This window comes from Schistocerca piceifrons, chromosome 1 (assembly GCF_021461385.2).
Source record: "Schistocerca piceifrons isolate TAMUIC-IGC-003096 chromosome 1, iqSchPice1.1, whole genome shotgun sequence".
In the NCBI taxonomy this organism is placed as follows: Eukaryota; Metazoa; Arthropoda; class Insecta; order Orthoptera; family Acrididae; genus Schistocerca; species Schistocerca piceifrons.
This window is the reverse complement of record NC_060138.1, coordinates 232,809,799-232,826,597: the sequence shown is the minus strand read 5'-3', so window position 1 is coordinate 232,826,597 and position 16,799 is coordinate 232,809,799. Positions and strand designations below refer to the sequence as shown.

General features: G+C 37.8%; 1 protein-coding gene across 1 annotated transcript in view; it reads left to right on the top strand.

The window, feature by feature from the left end:
- LOC124803415 overlaps positions 1–10,881 on the top strand; it is a 129,470-nt gene extending 118,589 nt beyond the window's left edge. Inside the window, exons 9-10 of the mRNA XM_047264635.1 lie at positions 4,747–5,046; positions 10,741–10,881. Coding sequence (XP_047120591.1) covers positions 4,747–5,046; positions 10,741–10,881 — 441 coding nt within the window. The remainder of the gene's footprint in view (positions 1–4,746; positions 5,047–10,740) is intronic.
- The last annotated feature ends 5,918 nt before the right edge of the window (positions 10,882–16,799 follow it).

Sequence of the window (16,799 nt, the reverse complement as noted above, 5' to 3'; positions counted from 1 at the left end):
CCCGATGTTGTTCAATCTGTATATTGAGCAAGCAGTAAAGGAAACAAAAGAAAAATTCGGTGTAGGTATTAAAATCCATGGAGAAGAAGTAAAAACTTTGAGGTTCGCCGATGACATTGTAATTCTGTCAGAGACAGCAAAGGACTTGGAAGAGCAGTTGAATGGAATGGACAGTGTCTTGAAAGGAGGATATAAGATGAACATCAACAAAAGCAAAACGAAGATAATGGAATGTAGTCGAATTAAGTCGAGTGATGCTGAGGGAATTAGATTAGGGAATGAGACACTTAAAGTAGTAAAGGAGTTTTGCTATTTGGGGAGCAAAATAACTGATGATGATCGAAGTAGAGAGGATATAAAATGTATACTGACAATGGCAAGGAAAGCGTTTCTGAAGAAGAGAAATTTGTTAACATCGAGTATAGAGTTAAGTGTCAGGAAGTCATTTCTGAAAGTATTTGTATGTAGTGTAGCCATGTATGGAAGTGAAACATGGACGATAGATAGTTTGGACAAGAAGAGAATAGGAGCTTTCAAAATGTGGTGCTACAGAAGAATGCTGAAGATTAGATGGGTAGATCACATAACTAATGAGGAAGTATTGAATAGGATTGGGGAGAAGAGAAGTTTGTGGCACAACTGGACCAGAAGAAGGGATCGGTTCGTAGGACATGTTCTGAGGCATGAAGGGATCACCAATTTGATATTGGAGGGCAGCGTGGAGGGTAAAAATCGTAGAGGGAGACCAAGAGATGAATACACTAAGCAGATTCAGAAGGATGTAGGTTGCAGTAGGTACTGGGAGATGAAGAAGCTTGCACACGATAGAGTAGCATGGAGAGCTGCATCAAACCAGTCTCAGTACTGAAGACCACAACAACAACAAGTAGTTCTAAGTTCTAGGGGACTGATGACCAAAGAGCCGGCCGCGGTGGTCTAGCGGTTCTGGCGCTGCGGTCCGGAACCGCGGGACTGCTACGGTCGCAGATTCGAATCCTGCCTCGGGCATGGGTGTGTGTGACGTCCTTAGGTTAGTTAGGTTTAAGTAGTTCTAAGTTCTAGGGGACTTATGACCTAAGATGTTGAGTCCCATAGTGCTCAGAGCCATTTTTTTGATGACCAAAGATGTTAAGTCCCATAGTGCTCAGAGCCATTTGAACAATTTTGCTGTAGGGCAGGTTGTGCTGAGAAATAATTGTTAACAAAGAAAATTCGATACGTTGCGCCGTTTCCCAATTAATTAGCATTGACGTTAACCAATCAGACCATTGCGCGCACGAAATCAAGTGGCCCACCAGAGACGGTGTCGCCAAACGTTTGGTTCCTAAAACCAAACAAGAGAACTATACAAAAATTGGACATGGGAAGGCAGTGAGGACCGAACCCGAACCAAAGGCTGGGCTGTTTCGTGCGCTATCATCTACACTATGGGAAAAATTGATGCTAATAAAATCTGGCGGCCCGCTTGAATTTGCGGGTGCAACGGCCTGATTGGCTAACTTCAATGCTAATTAACTCGCAAACGGCGCAACGTATGGAATCTTTTACTTAACAGTCATCCCTTAGCAGAACCTACCCTACAACATTCTTACAAGCTTTGACGCCTGTTTCTGATCACCTTGTATGTTACTTTACTTTTGTATATACACTGACGGAAAAAAATCGCAATACCACGATGGAGTTGTGTGGCATAAACGGAAGTTGGCAGATATGTCTCTATATCTGAAACATGATGTCTATTAAAGTTTCGCGCTAGTCGCGTTACTATGCCGTTAGTTGCGTCACTGTGAGGATGCCAATCAAGTTTGCTTGAAATACACGCTGTAACGGTCATGAGCGTTAATTACCTTCGAGATTGGACTTGGTGAGCTGATGTTATTAAAGAATGCCTTTAGGGCGACAAAGACGCCATTATCGACACATCGCTGACTTTGAACGAGATCTTGTAATAGGGCTGCAAGAAGCTGGATGTTCCTTCTGCGATGCTGCGGAAGGACTTGGCAGGAATGTAGCCATTGTACATGAGTGCTGACAGCGGTGGTCATGAGAATGTCCGGTCGCAAAAAGACCGAGCTCCAGACGTCCACGTGGCACAACCTAGAGAGAAGACTATCGTGTTCGGCGTAGGGCTCTAGCCATCGTACTGTAACTGCAGTAGCAATCTGAGCAGCAGTTGTCACCACAGCGACACAATGAACTTGCAAATCGGTTACTTCAAGGGCAACCGCCCGGAAGTGTCTATACCTGGAGTTTTGTTCTGGATGCGATTTCATATGACAGCAGCAGCTCTCTCATGGTTATCCACCTGGCTTCAAATTTGGTCATCACTCTGGTGATTCAATCTGTTGTGCCGCCATTCATGAACAGTATTCCACAGGTCTTTCTAACAGGATAACACTCGGCCACATACCGCTGTTGTAACCCAACATGTTGGCTGTCTCCAGTAGAGCACATATGGGACATTATTGGATGACAACTACAGTGTGTCCGGCCCCGGTAGCTGAGTAGTCAGCGCGACAGAATGTCAATCCTAAAGGCCCGGGTTCGATTCCCGGCTGGGTCGGAGATTTTGTCCACTCAGGGATTGGGTGTTGTCCTAGTCATCATCATTTCATCCCCATCGAGACGCAAGTCGCCGAAGTGGCATCAAATCGAAAGACTTGCACCCGGCGAAAGGTCTACCCGACGGGAGGCCTTAGTCACACAACTACAGTGTCATTCACAGAAAACGCAAAAACCCTCCCTGAGCTGACCGACTTAGTGCGACACGCATGGAACTCCATGCCACAAACTGACATCCTGCGCTTGTACAACACAATGCACGTTATTGCTGAATTCAACAGTCTGGCTGTTACACCGGTTATTAATGTATTAGCACTTCACATTTGCAACAGCTTAAAAAGTAAAAGTAAAATTCTATCTACCGACTTGACAGAAAATCCTAGGAAGTTCTGGTCTTACGTTAAATCAGTAAGTGGATCGAAACAGCATATCCAGACACTCTGGGATGATACTGGCATTGAAACAGAGGATGACACGCGTAAAGGTGAAATACTGAACGCCTTTTTCCAAAGCTCTTTCACAGAAGAAGACCGCAATGCAGTTCCTTCTCTAAAACCTTGCACGAACGAAAAAATGGCTGACATCGAAATAAGTGTCCAAGGAATAGAAAAGCAACTGAAATCACTCAACAGAGGAAAGTCCAATGGACCTGATGGGGTACCAATTCGATTCTACACAGAGTACGCGAAAGAACTTGCCCCCCTTCTCACAGCCGTATACCGCAAGTCTCTAGAGGAACGGAAGGTTCCAAATGATTGGAAAAGAACACAGGTAGCTCCAGTTTTCAAGAAGGGTCGTCGAGCAGACGCGCAAAACTAACGGCCTATATCTCTGACATCGATCTCTTGTAGAATTTTAGAACATGTTTTTTGCTCGCGTATCATGTCATTTCTGGAAACCCAGAAACTACTCTGTAGGATTCAACATGGATTCCGGAAACAGCGGTCGTGTGAGACCCAACTCGCTTTATTTGTTCATGAGACCCAGAAAATATTAGATACAGGCTCCCAGGTAGATGCCATTTTCCTTGACTTCCGGAAGGCGTTAGATACAGTTTCGCACTGTCGTCTGATAAACAAAGTAAGAGCCTACGGAATATCAGACCAGCTGTGTGGCTGAATTGAAGAGTTTTTAGCAAACAGAACACAGCATGTTGTTCTCAATGGAGAGGCGTCTACAGACGTTAAAGTAACCTCTGGCGTGCCACAGGAGAGTGTTATGGGACCATTGCTTTTCACAATATATATAAATGACCTAGTTACTAGTGTCGGAAGTTCCATGCGGCTTTTCGCGGATGATGCTGTAGTATACAGAGAAGTTGCAGCATTAGAAAATTGCAGCGAAATGCACGAAGATCTGCAGCGGATAGGCACTTGGTGCAGGGAGTGGCAACTGAGCCTTAACATAGACAAATGTAATGTATTGCGAATACATAGAAAGAAGGATCGTTTATTGTATGATTGTATGATAGCAGAAAAAACACTGGAAGCAGTTACTTCTGTAAAATATCTGGAGGTATGCGTACGGAACGATTTGAAGTGGAATGATCATATAAAATTAATTGTTGGTAAGGCGGGTGCCACGTTGAGATTCATTGGGAGAGTCCTTAGAAAATGTAGTCCATTAACAAAGGAGGGGGCTTAAAAAACACTCCTTCGACCTATACTTGAGTATTGCTCATCAGTGTGGGATCCGCACCAGGTCGGGTTGACAGGAGAGATAGGAAAGAACCAAAGAAGAGTGGCGCGTTTCGTCACAGGCTTATTTGGTAAGCGTGATAGCGTTACGGAGATGTCTAGCAAACTCAAGTGGCAGACTCTACAAGAGAGGCGCTCTGCATCGCGGTGTAGCTTGCTGTCTACGTTTCGAGAGGGTGCGTTTCTGGATGAGGTATCGAATATATTGCTTCCCCCTACTTATACCTGCCGAGGAGATCACGAATGTAAAATCAGAGAGATTCGAGTGCGCACGGAGGCTTTCCGGCAGTCGTTCTTCCCGCGAACCATACGCGTCTGGAACAGCAAAGGAAGGTAATGACAGTGGCATGTAAAGTGCCCTCCGCCACACACCGTTGGGTGGCTTGCGGAGTATAAATGTAGATGTTGATGTAGGAACGATCTAACGATAAAAAAATTAAACAATCATTATGATAGGCAAAACAGTAGTATGTTTGTGTGTTTGTAGGTGCGACGGTGCGTGGAGGCGGGGCTGGTTGAGAAGTGGCTGGCCGACACGATGCAGGCGACTCGCGCCGCCGAGAGCCGGACGTCGCGGCCGGCCAGCACGCGCGCGCTCGTGGGGCTGCGCAAGCTGCTGGGCGCCGGGGTCGCGCTGGCCGCGGGCTGCGCAGTCGCGGCGCTCGCGCTCGCCGCCGAGAGAGCGCTCTGGCGGCGCCGGCCACAAACTCGCCGCCAGCGCTATCCGCTGGGCATCTACTACAGCCGTAACAGGCCCAGGAACCGGCCGCAGCCGAACACGCGCTTCGCTCGTTCGATTGTTCCATAAAACCACGTAGGTCGTCTTGGTTGCCCGGAGCTTGGGTGTTTGTGTGTCCTCATCATTTCATCATGATCATCATCATTCTTGGCAGTAGCTAGAGTGGACTGTGTAAAAAATTGGACTGTATAAGGATTGTACGGGCTCTGATGACCGTGCAGTTGAGCGCCCCACAAACCAAACATCATTGCCTTGGTTAAAACGGCGATTCAACTAAAGACTTTGAATATCTGTTAACTTATCATCATTCAAAACCCATTTCAGAACAACCACTGTAGTGGTAAGTAGTAGCGCCAAAGTAGGGGGCCCAAATTTCGTCACCTTAACAGGTTAGGCCTGTATAAGCCCTGAAAGGTTATGGAAAGCACAACAAACTGATATTCACATTCCTGAATTTATTCTCTACTTGTAGGCAATTAACAATCCAACTGTTATAACGTACTAAAGCCAGTATTTAACATAAGCATTAGCGCAGCCAAAACACAAATACAAAAAAAAAAGTTCGCCATTTTGCCCCCCATAAAAGTACTCTAAAATGCAGTTAATTTAAATGTATTTGTCGATTATAACACTGCCAAACACTTTCATTATAATAAATCACTTGAGACAACAAACCAAGTACCGGGTTATCAAAAAGTCAGTATAAATTTGAAAACTCAATAAACCACGGAATAATGTAGATAGAGAGGTACAAATTAACACACATGCTTGGAATGACATGGGGTTTTATTAGAACCAAGAAAAACACGTGAAAGATCTCTTGCGCGCGTCGTTTGGTGATGATCGTGTGCTCAGTCGCCACTTTCGTCATGTTTGGCCTCCCAGGTCCCCAGACCTCAGTCTGTGCGATTATTGGCTTTGGGGTTACCTGAAGTCGCAAGTGAATTGTGATCAACCGACATCTCTAGGGATGCTGAAAGACAACATCCGATGCCAATGTCTCACCATAACTCCGGACATGCTTTACAGTGCTGTTCACAACATTATTCCTCGACTACTGCTATTGTTGAGGAATGATGGTGGACATATTGAGCATTTCCTGTAAAGAACATCATCTTTGATTTGTCTTACTTTGTTATGTTAATTATTGCTATTCTCAACAGATGAAGCGCCATCTGTTGGACATTTTTTTAACGTTTGTATTTTTTTGGTTCTAATAAAACTCCATGTCATTCCAAGCATGTGTGTCAATTTGTACCTCTCTATCTACATTATTCCGTGATTTATTCAGTTTTCAAATTTATACTGACTTTTTGATCACCCAGTATTTTGTGCAATGATTCCATTTCTCTCCGACAGCCCTTTTCAATAGGAAAAACTAAAACAATCTCTATGAATAGCAAATAAAATGAATTATTAGTAACACTTCCAAATTTCGTCCATGGAACGAATTTAGGAATTGTAAGGGGGATGAAATTACGAACATGCCAGGAATTTATTATAATGACAGCTAGAGCGATATAGGCAAAACCATTGACAAAAGCGATTACATGCAACAAACTGCAATGCACGACTGAAATAAAGCCCAATATTTTAACAGAAACCAATGCTCAAACAAATAGGAATTTGTTAACTTGGCTGCTGCACTAACTCACCAGAGTCTAAAAAGATTAATTCCGTAGAACTCGGAAGCTAAACGTACTGCACACAACATACTGTCTCAGCAAAGCTATGGACCGAGGTCTCTCTCATGCGCGCACAGCTAAACATTTCTTATCAACAATGGAAGCCCGTAATACGTAGGGGGACGAAATTAGGATCAGGAGCGCTGTTTAGGTCCGTTATTTAATTTCTTCTGGCTCGCTTCCAGTCTAGTGGGAAACTTGGCTCAAAAGGAAGGCTTTCCTTTATTGTGCCGGATCTCAAACAGCCTTCTCCATCCTCAGGAGTAGTAAATAAAAAATAAATAAAAGGTAATAAATGGCTGCTCTACATATATATTGTCACGTACACTAAGACGACAAAGGTAATGGGATATTTTTTATCAGCATGTCGGACCTCCTTTTGCCCACTGTGGGACAGCAACTGTATGTGGCATGGACTCAACAAGTCGCTGGAAGTCTCTCCAGAAATACTGAGCCATTCTGCCTCTACAGCCATCCCTAATTACCAAAGTGTTGCAGGTGTAGGATTTTGTGCACGATCTGGCCTCTCGATTATCTCATATTAAGTGTTCGAAGGGATTCATGTCATGTGAACCTGGTGGCCAAATCATTCGCTCAAATTGTCCAGAATGTTCTTCAAACCAGCCGCAAACAATTGTGGCCCAGTGACATGAAGCATTGTCATCCATAAAAATTCCACCATTGTTTGGGTAAATGACGTCCATGAACGGCTGAAAAAGTTCAGTGATCGGTTCAGTTGAACCAGAGGAGTCATCATCAGCTTGCACAGTGTCTTGTTTACAACTTGGGTCCATAGCTTCATGGGGTCTGCAATACACTCGAACCCTACCATCACCTCTTACCAGCTGACTAGGCCACGCTTTTCCAGTTAACTCATGGACAGTAACAAATATTATGAAACAATTAAAAATGTAAAACAAAAATATCAAATAAAACTATAACAAGCTATAGCCAAAAACACAACTAGAAACAAATATATAAAATAATAAAAAAACCACTGAATTCCACATATCACTTATTTATAATGGTAACTATTTAACTGTGTAATATCGCTGACCCACTGTCATCCAAGCTGTCATAAAAGTAGCATACATGGAAAACAAGTAAAATCCGATACACATATCCACTGTACAGCTGGGAGAAAGTAATAATTAAAAAAAAAAGACAGGACATGATAGCAATGATGTTTCATATAAGGAAAAAACACCTAATGATATATTATAGCTTCTCAGATCATAGTTACAAAACCATTATATTAAGACCATCGCTTACTTATATATTTACAGAACACCTGATGATGGCAATTTGCCAAAATGGGCTCATCATGAATGATATAAAATATAAACAATTTATATAGCAGTGTAGCTGGATATTACTCATAATCATCATTTTTCTGAAAGAATGTGAAGGTATATTAATCATAGTGAAGATCTAACTTTTGGATTAAAACCTGTTGATAGATATAGATTTGTTGGCATTTTGCAGTTGATTTCGATGGCAATAACTAAAAACCAAATTATTATCGATGATATGGGTGAAAAATTTTAGTTTGTTGAGTTATCATATTATGCAGATATATTGAACAATTCAGGAGCATTATATTCTGAGAGTAACTCAAATAAAATAAAATCAAGTAGAGGTAAAAAATACAATAAACTGATATAAGTAACTTTTAATGTCTATTTTCCAAAAGTATATCAACTATCATCAGATTCAGATTCTTCAGATCATTCAGATTCAAAAACATGTGTACTATGCAGAAAAACCATTTGAATATGTTTGGATCAATGATGTTAGAGATTTAATCGATCGATTAATTCATAGAGAAGAAACAGCAGGAAATGAAAATTACCACAATGAAAAACTTGGAGTAACACAGATGTTACCAAACAAATTTAGTGATTTTATTATTAATAATCCCAAAGGAATTCCATTTATGAACAGATTTTACCAAATACATTCTGGAACATGAAAAAATGGAAAAGGTCTGATAATTTGTGCTTTAAATAATTTACCAATGCAGACATGCATCTATCAATAATAAATACTGCAGGCCATTTACTAAGTCTGAAGAAAGACTAGCACTTGGAGATAAAGGAATTAATCCATAGATGAAGCTTGTAAAAACATGATATTGTTTATAGAGATAATAAAGATTTAGAACCTAGACATCAAACTGATAAAGAACTTCAATTAGCTGCAAAAGAACGAATGCATGCAAGTGATGCTTCGTTATGAGAAAAAAATAGCTGCAATTGCAGTGGGAGGAATAATGTATGGAAACCGAAAATTTGGTATGGTTATTGAACTAGAGCCAGCTGAAGCAAGTTTAAGCCTGCAGCTTGATGAAAATGGATGGGAACTGTAAAATTACTAATTCTTACAAATGTTTTATCTTTATAAATGAATAACTTTTCAATTGATTATACTGTACTATAGTGGCAAAACTAAACGAAAATCACTTAAATTTAAACTGAGTTATGAATAATTAAATAGTGTTGAACCATTTTTAACAGATTTTCAAAAAATAAAGGTATAGAAAGCGAGAAAGCGTCCAAAAAGTGGTGGAAATTTACTTGTTACATTAAATACTTCTGTTGTGAAATAGATTATTGAATCTAATAAATAAGTAAGAACATAAAGGACTAACACTATATGAAGATGGATTACTAGTAGCTGCATTACCATATCTAGCACATATTAGTTCATTTAATAGTGGCTCTGCAAAAGCAATAAACAAGAAAAAAGCAGATGCAGAACTGGAAGAACAGAAAAGTCATAATCAAGCAATGGAGACAAAAGGTGCTGGATTAAAAAAAATTCTAACAAATAATTACAAAATTTAATAATCGTTTATTTAGTTTTGACATTGAAAAATTAGCTAAACAATGAAAAATGAGATATTTTCGTGTCTTTCTTATAATTGCAGAATTACCTAATGAACCAAAATATTTAGCATGTGGAATAGTTAATTTAGATACATCTGGCCATTCTGGTACTCACTGTATTTGTTATTATAAGAATAATAATAAAAAAAATTGTATTTGAATCATTTGGTGGAAATATTCCAAAAGAATTGGTTATATATCTCGGTTCAAGTGAGTTGTACTACAGTGAATAAAGAATTCAGAATTTTGATAAAGTATATGTTGTCATTTGTGTCTCTTTGTTTTAAAACTATTATGTATGAATTATTAGTTTAATCATATTTTGACTCTAATAAATGGAGATTTGTGGAAATAAGGCACACCCTAAAGATGACGCAATTAATGGTCAAATAAATTTAGAAAACATAAAAAATGAATCAGAAGCAAAAATTGATCAAAGATAGAAAGTTTAAATAAACAATTCCATAAAGAATTACATCTCATTTTTAAAAGAACTACAGGATATTTTGATTTTAAAGGTAGAAGAATATAAATGACTCAGTAAATGGTTATCAGCTGTTACTATATGATACTTGGAAAAAAATGTAACAAAACCTGAATATACAAGTATTTTAATGCAATTCGATAATTATGACACTAAAACATATTTTAATGAAAAAGTTTCTCAGATTCATCAAGATGATTTTAACATTACAACAAATCTTGATGAAGAAATGAAAAGTGTGGATACAGATCTTACTTCTGCTTTAGATAAGTGTAATAGAATGGAAAATGTAGTATATGACAGACAAATAATTGAATTTACTTTTATGACTGGAGATGAATAAAAAGTACAAAATCTTGAATATGATTCCAGGTTTAAAAGAATTATTGTCATTGGTAAGAACATAGAGTTTTGGAATTTGACAGTTTTCATATTACAGTACCGGGCAGGCCGAACACAGGAAGAATGTAGATCCGTGTAACAGTTGTAAATTGTTGTAGCTGTGCTGGGAGTGTACCAGAACTCCAAGCACTGATAGGAAGCACTGATGTTCAAATCGTTATAGGCACTGAAAGCTGGCTAAAAGCCAGAGATAAGCTCAGACGAAATTTTTGTGAAGAACGTAACGGTGTTCCAAAAGGATAGGCAAAACACAGTTGGCGGTGGCGTGTTTGTTGCTGTTAAGGAGGGTCCGTGCTGCGCCGCTCTGCTGCATCCCGCGCACAGCTGTAACAGAGAGGAGTGCGCCGTCCGCGCCCCGCCGCGCCGCTCCGAGACGCGCACTGTGTTCCAGTTGGAGCGCGCGCACGGTCTGAAGATGGAGTGAGCCAAGCCCCGTCTAAACTGAGCGCGTGCAAGCGCGCGACTTCCTTTGATGTACCGACAACAGCCGGAAAACTGCGCGGCGCGGCGCAGCACGACGCGGCGCAGCGCGGTTCGCCGTCCACACTGAGGGCGCAGAGCCGTTTTGCGCAGTGCGGTGCGGCACGGCGCGCTAAGTGTGGACCCGCCTTTAGAAGTAGTTTATCTTGTCGCAAAATTGAAGTTGATAGTTCCTGTGAGTTAGTATGGGCAGAGGTCATTGTTGGCAACCGGAATAAAATAATAATTGGATCCTTTTACCGACCTCCCAATTCAGATGATACAGTTGCTGAAAGGTTCAAAGAGAACTTCAGTTTGATTTCAATCACGTACCTGACTCATACGATTATAGTTGATGGTGACTTTAATTTTCCCTCGATATGTTGGCGAAAATACATGTTTAATTCTGGAGGTATGCATAAAACATCATCCGAAATTGTGCTAAACGCATTCTCTGAAAATTATTTCGAGCAGTTAGTTGATAAGCCCACACGAATAGTAAATAGTTGTGAAAATACACTTGACCTCTTAGCAACAAAGAATCCTGAGTTAATAACGAGCATCAGTATGGATTAGTGAACACAGTGTTGTCACAGCCAGACTGAATATTGTAACCCCCAAATCCTCGAAAAACAAGCGAAAAATATACCTATTCAAAAATGTAGATAAAAATTCACTTGACACCTTCCTGAGAGACAGTCTCCACTCCTTCCAAATTAATAATATAAGTGTAGACCAGATGTGGCTTGAATTCAGAGAAATAGTATCAGCAGCAATTGAGAGATTTATACCAAATAAACTAACAAACGATAGAGCCGACCCTCCATGGCACACAAAACAGATCAGAACACTGCCAAATTTAAACAGACACAAAATTCCCAAGATTGGTGATCTTTTACAGAAGCTGGAAATTTAGCACAGACTTCAATGAGAGATGCTGTTAACAGTTTCCACCACCTAAGTTTGTCTCGAAACCTGGCAGAAAATCCAAAATGATTCTGGTCATCATTTTTAGTGGCAAGAAACGATCAATGCCTTCTCTGTGTGATAGCAATTGAGATACTATCGAAGACAGTGCTGCCAAAGCAGAGTTACTAAATACAGCCTTCCAAAATGCCTTCACAAAAGAAGACAAAGTAAATATTCCATAATTCGAATCGAGGACAGCTGCCAACATGAGTAATGTTGGAGTAAATATCCTCAGAGTAGTGAAGCAACTTAAATCACTAAATAAAAGCAAGTCTTCTGGTCCACACAGTATACCACATAGGTTCCTTTAAGAGTATGCTACTGCATTAGCTCCATACTTGACAATCATATACAACTGTTCACTGAACAGAAGATCTGTATCCAAAGACTGGAAAGTTGCACGGGTCACACCAATATTCAAGAACGGTAGTAGGAGAATTCACTAAATTACACGCCCATATGAAACTTCCTGGCAGATTAAAACTGTGTGCCCGACCGAGACTCGAACTCGGGACCTTTGCCTTTCGCGGGCAAGCAAAAGGCAAAGGTCCCAAGTTCGAGTCTCGGTCTGGCTCACAGTTTTAATCTGCCAGGAAGTTTCACATCAGCGCACACTCCGCTGCAGAGTGAAAATCTCATTCTGGAAACATCCCCCAGGCTGTGGCTAAGCCATGTCTCCGCAATATCCTTTCTTTCAGGTGTGCTAGTCCTGCAATGTTCGCAGGAGAGCTTCTGTAAAGTTTGGAAGGTAGGAGACGAGGTACTGGCAGAGGTAAAGCTGTGAGTACTGGGCGTGAGTCGTGCTTCGGTAGCTCAGTGGTAGAGCACTTGCCCGCGAAAGGCAAAGGTCCCGAGTTCGAGTCTCGGTCGGGCTCACAGTTTTAATCTGCCAGGAAGTTTCATATCAGCGCACACTCCGCTGCAGAGTGAAAATCTCATTCTGGAAACATCCCCCAGGCTGTGGCTAAGCCATGTCTCCGCAATATCCTTTCTTTCAGGAGTGCTAGTTCTGCAAGGTTCACAGGAGAGCTTCTGTAAAGTTTGGAAGGTAGGAGATGAGGTACTGGCAGAAGTAAAGCTGTGAGTACTGGGCGTGAGCCGTGCTTCAGTAGCTCAGTTGGTAGAGCACTTGCCCGCGAAAGGCAAAGGTCCCGAGTTCGAGTCTCGGTCAGGCACACAGTTTTAATCTGCCAGGAAGTTTCATATCAGCGCACACTCTGCTGCAGAGTGAAATTCTCATTCTACAGGCCCATATCATTAACTTCGATATGCAACAGGATTCTGGAACATATATTGTGTTCGAACATTGTAAAAGACAATCTAATAATACAATATGGATTGAAAATAACTTACAGACTTTCTTGTGAGTACAAAATGCAGACAAATAGAAAGCTATAGGATCACAAATGAAAGAGAGATAATTAAAAAAATGAAATTTTATCAATAATAGGTAATTTTCAAGCATGTTGATCAGGGTGGACATTAAATAGAATCATGGTTTTATAACTGGCAATTACCAGACATGTTTCACTGAGAGGTTCATCTTACATCGAATTACCAGATAAAATAAAAAATTAAAAAAGATGTATTAATATGAATAATAAAGATAAAAAATGTTTTGTGTGGTCTAGAAAATCTGCTTTACATCCTGTAGATAAAAATTCAGAGAGACTAACAAAATGTAAAAATCTTGGTCTTGATCTTGATCAGAAACTTGAAAAATTTGAGTTTCCTGTAGTGGTTGATCATATTCCAAAAACTGAATATAAAGTTAATGTATTTATCAACATTTATTCGTTTAATGAAAGTATTAAGTTTACCCATTAAAAATTATGAACGGTAAGAAAGAGAAACATATAAATCTCCTTTATTTTAAGGAAGGACATAATTCGCACTATTGTGTATAAAATATATATCTAGGCTTGTTTTGAGTCAAATTAATAAACATGAAGACATAAAATCTATTTGTGATGTATGTTTACTCCATTTCACTAGTAAAGAAAAATTAGATAATCACACAACAAGCTGTTTAGTTAATGAACCATTAAAAGTAGGAATGCCAGAGAAAGGTTCTTATTATCAACATATACAGAAAGTTCCATTAGTTATTTGTGCTGATTCTGAAAGTTCACTATTGAAGATGGGCAACTGTCAACTGAAATCAGAAAATTCATATACAATGAAATACCAAAAACATGAACCAAGTGGATCCTGTTATTATATTAAATATGTAAATGAACACTAGAAAGATCCTGTTGTTTATAGAGGACAAAATTCTTATAAAAATTATTGAATTTATAAAAAAAGACTTTGAATAAATTGAAGAATCTGTTTTAAAGTTGAAGAAATGAAACCATTAACTCCTGAAGAACAATCAAGACATAATAAACCAAAAGTTTATATACAGTTAACTGTCATTATTCACCAAACAATAAAAATGGTACTCATCATGAGCATCTGAGTGACAAATATATAAATCCATTACATAATAAATGTAATTTACATTTAAAACATCTGAGGTTTTTAACAATTTATTCACATAATTTACCCGGATATGATTTACATCTGTTTGTGAAAGAACTTGTTTATGATAGAGAAATATATTTAATATCAAACAATGGAGACATATATGTTAGTTTTGGTAAGAAGACAGGAAGTTTGAAAATGAGATTTATTAACACTTTTAAATTTATGGCTTCTTCACTTAAACTTTCATCAAATTTTAAGAGAGATCTAATGCAAAAACTCGAAACTTTTTCTAAGAAGAATTATTCGATTTAGTGATCAGAAAAGGTGTATATCAGTATGATTACATGGAATCTTGGATAAATTTTTAAGAGACAAAAGTACTAGGAAAGGGAGAATTCTATAATAAATTGAATGACTGTGAAATAAGTGATGAAGATCATAAACATGCAAAAGTAGTCTGGAAAAATATTAATATTAAAAATCTAGGTGAGCATCATGATCCATACCTTAAAACTACTGTACTGTTATTGTCTAATTTATTTGAAAATTTTCGAAAAACTTGTATAAATGCATATGATCTAGATCCATCTTAGCATTTTACTGCACCAGGATTATCTTGGGCTGCAATGTTGAAAATGACTCAACAACCACTTGATTTCTTACATGATTATTGTATGATTTTAATGGTTGAAAAGGGAATAAGAGGAGGAATATAATAGTGTTGTAAAATATATCTTAAAGCAAACAATAAATGTATGAAGGATTTTTATAGTAAAATGTATTAATTTATCTAGCATATTTAGATACAAATAATTTATTGATTATGCTATATAATATTTGCCATATGATGGATTTGAATGGGAAGAACCAGCCAATTTTGATCATATAAAAATAAGTGAAATATCAGATATTGCTAAAATTGTATTTATTTTTGAAGTAGATTTAGAATATCCAAAAAAAAAAAATGTGTGATTTACTTAAAAATTTACCATTAGTTCCTGAAAATAAAATTGTACCATGAACTAATGAACGTAAGTTCTTAACTACTCTGAATGAAAAAAAAATAAATATTCAGTTCATTATAAGAATCTTAAACAGTATTTATCATTGGGAATGAAATTAACAAAAATACATGGAGTTTTAAAATCTAAACAAATCAATTGGTTGAAGAAGAAGTATATAGATTTAAATACGGTAATGAGGACTAAAGCCAAAAATTATTTTGAAAAAGATTTCTTTAAATGTAGGATACTCAGTCTTTGGCAAGACAATGGTAAATATAAGAAACAGAGTGAATATAAAATTAGTGTCAGATGGAGGAAAATGTGATAAATTAACAGCAAAGTGAAACTTTAAAACGAGATCTATATTTAATGAAAATCTTGCTGCTATTCATATGAATAAAACAAAAATTACATTTAATAAACCCATCTATGTTGGTATGATTATACCTGATTTATCCAAAGAACTGATGCATGATTTTCACTATAGAATAATGAAACCGAAATATGACGAAAATATTGAGTTGTGTTATCAAGATTCAGACAGTTATATCTATAATATATAAACTGAAGATTTTTATGAAGACATGAAAATGAAGATTGATAAATTTAATACTAGTGATTATCTGAAAGTAATGTTTATGGTATTCCACATGTTTACAAGAAAGCTGTAGGAAAAACGTCAAATGAATGCAATAGAAAAATAATGGAAGTATTTTGTGGTTTGACAGCAAAAATGCACCCTTATAAAGTTTGTGATAAAACAGAGAAAAAATCTGAAGGAGTTAAGAAATGTATTGTAAAAAATAGAATAAACCTAGAAGATTATAAAGATTGTTTGCTTAACAATAGAGAAGAATTAACATTGTTTGAATTGAAAAACACCAGACAGACATTTTTTCAATAAACAAGAAAACTTTGAGCCTTCATGGTGACAAAAGATATGTTTTGGAAAATAAAATAGATACATTACCATATAGATATTACAAATTATAAAAAAATCTAATAAAAATTTTATATATAAATGGAGACTAATCAAGAGGCTCAACAACATATCTTGAAATAGGTTAAAAAACTAACTGAGTTAGATATAAATGTTTGATATAGTGTTACTGGATATGAATATATATATATATATATATATATATATATATATATATATATGAGTTTAAGATTACTTTACCAGATAGATACTTACTGACTGGGATATTTAATTAATTGAAAATGAACAGATGAAAATGAAATATAAAGGAATGAAGAACTTTAAAAATAGAAATAATTAATTTTATGACATTGAATTCATTCTGTGCAAATTATTCTAAAACAAGAGCATAGTCATATTTTACTTTAATAAATTCAGTTTTGTTATTTTTTATAACTTTAACATATAGTAGTTTTTCTTTTGGATAATATAATTTCCAGTGGATCCACTGGAGAGTATTTC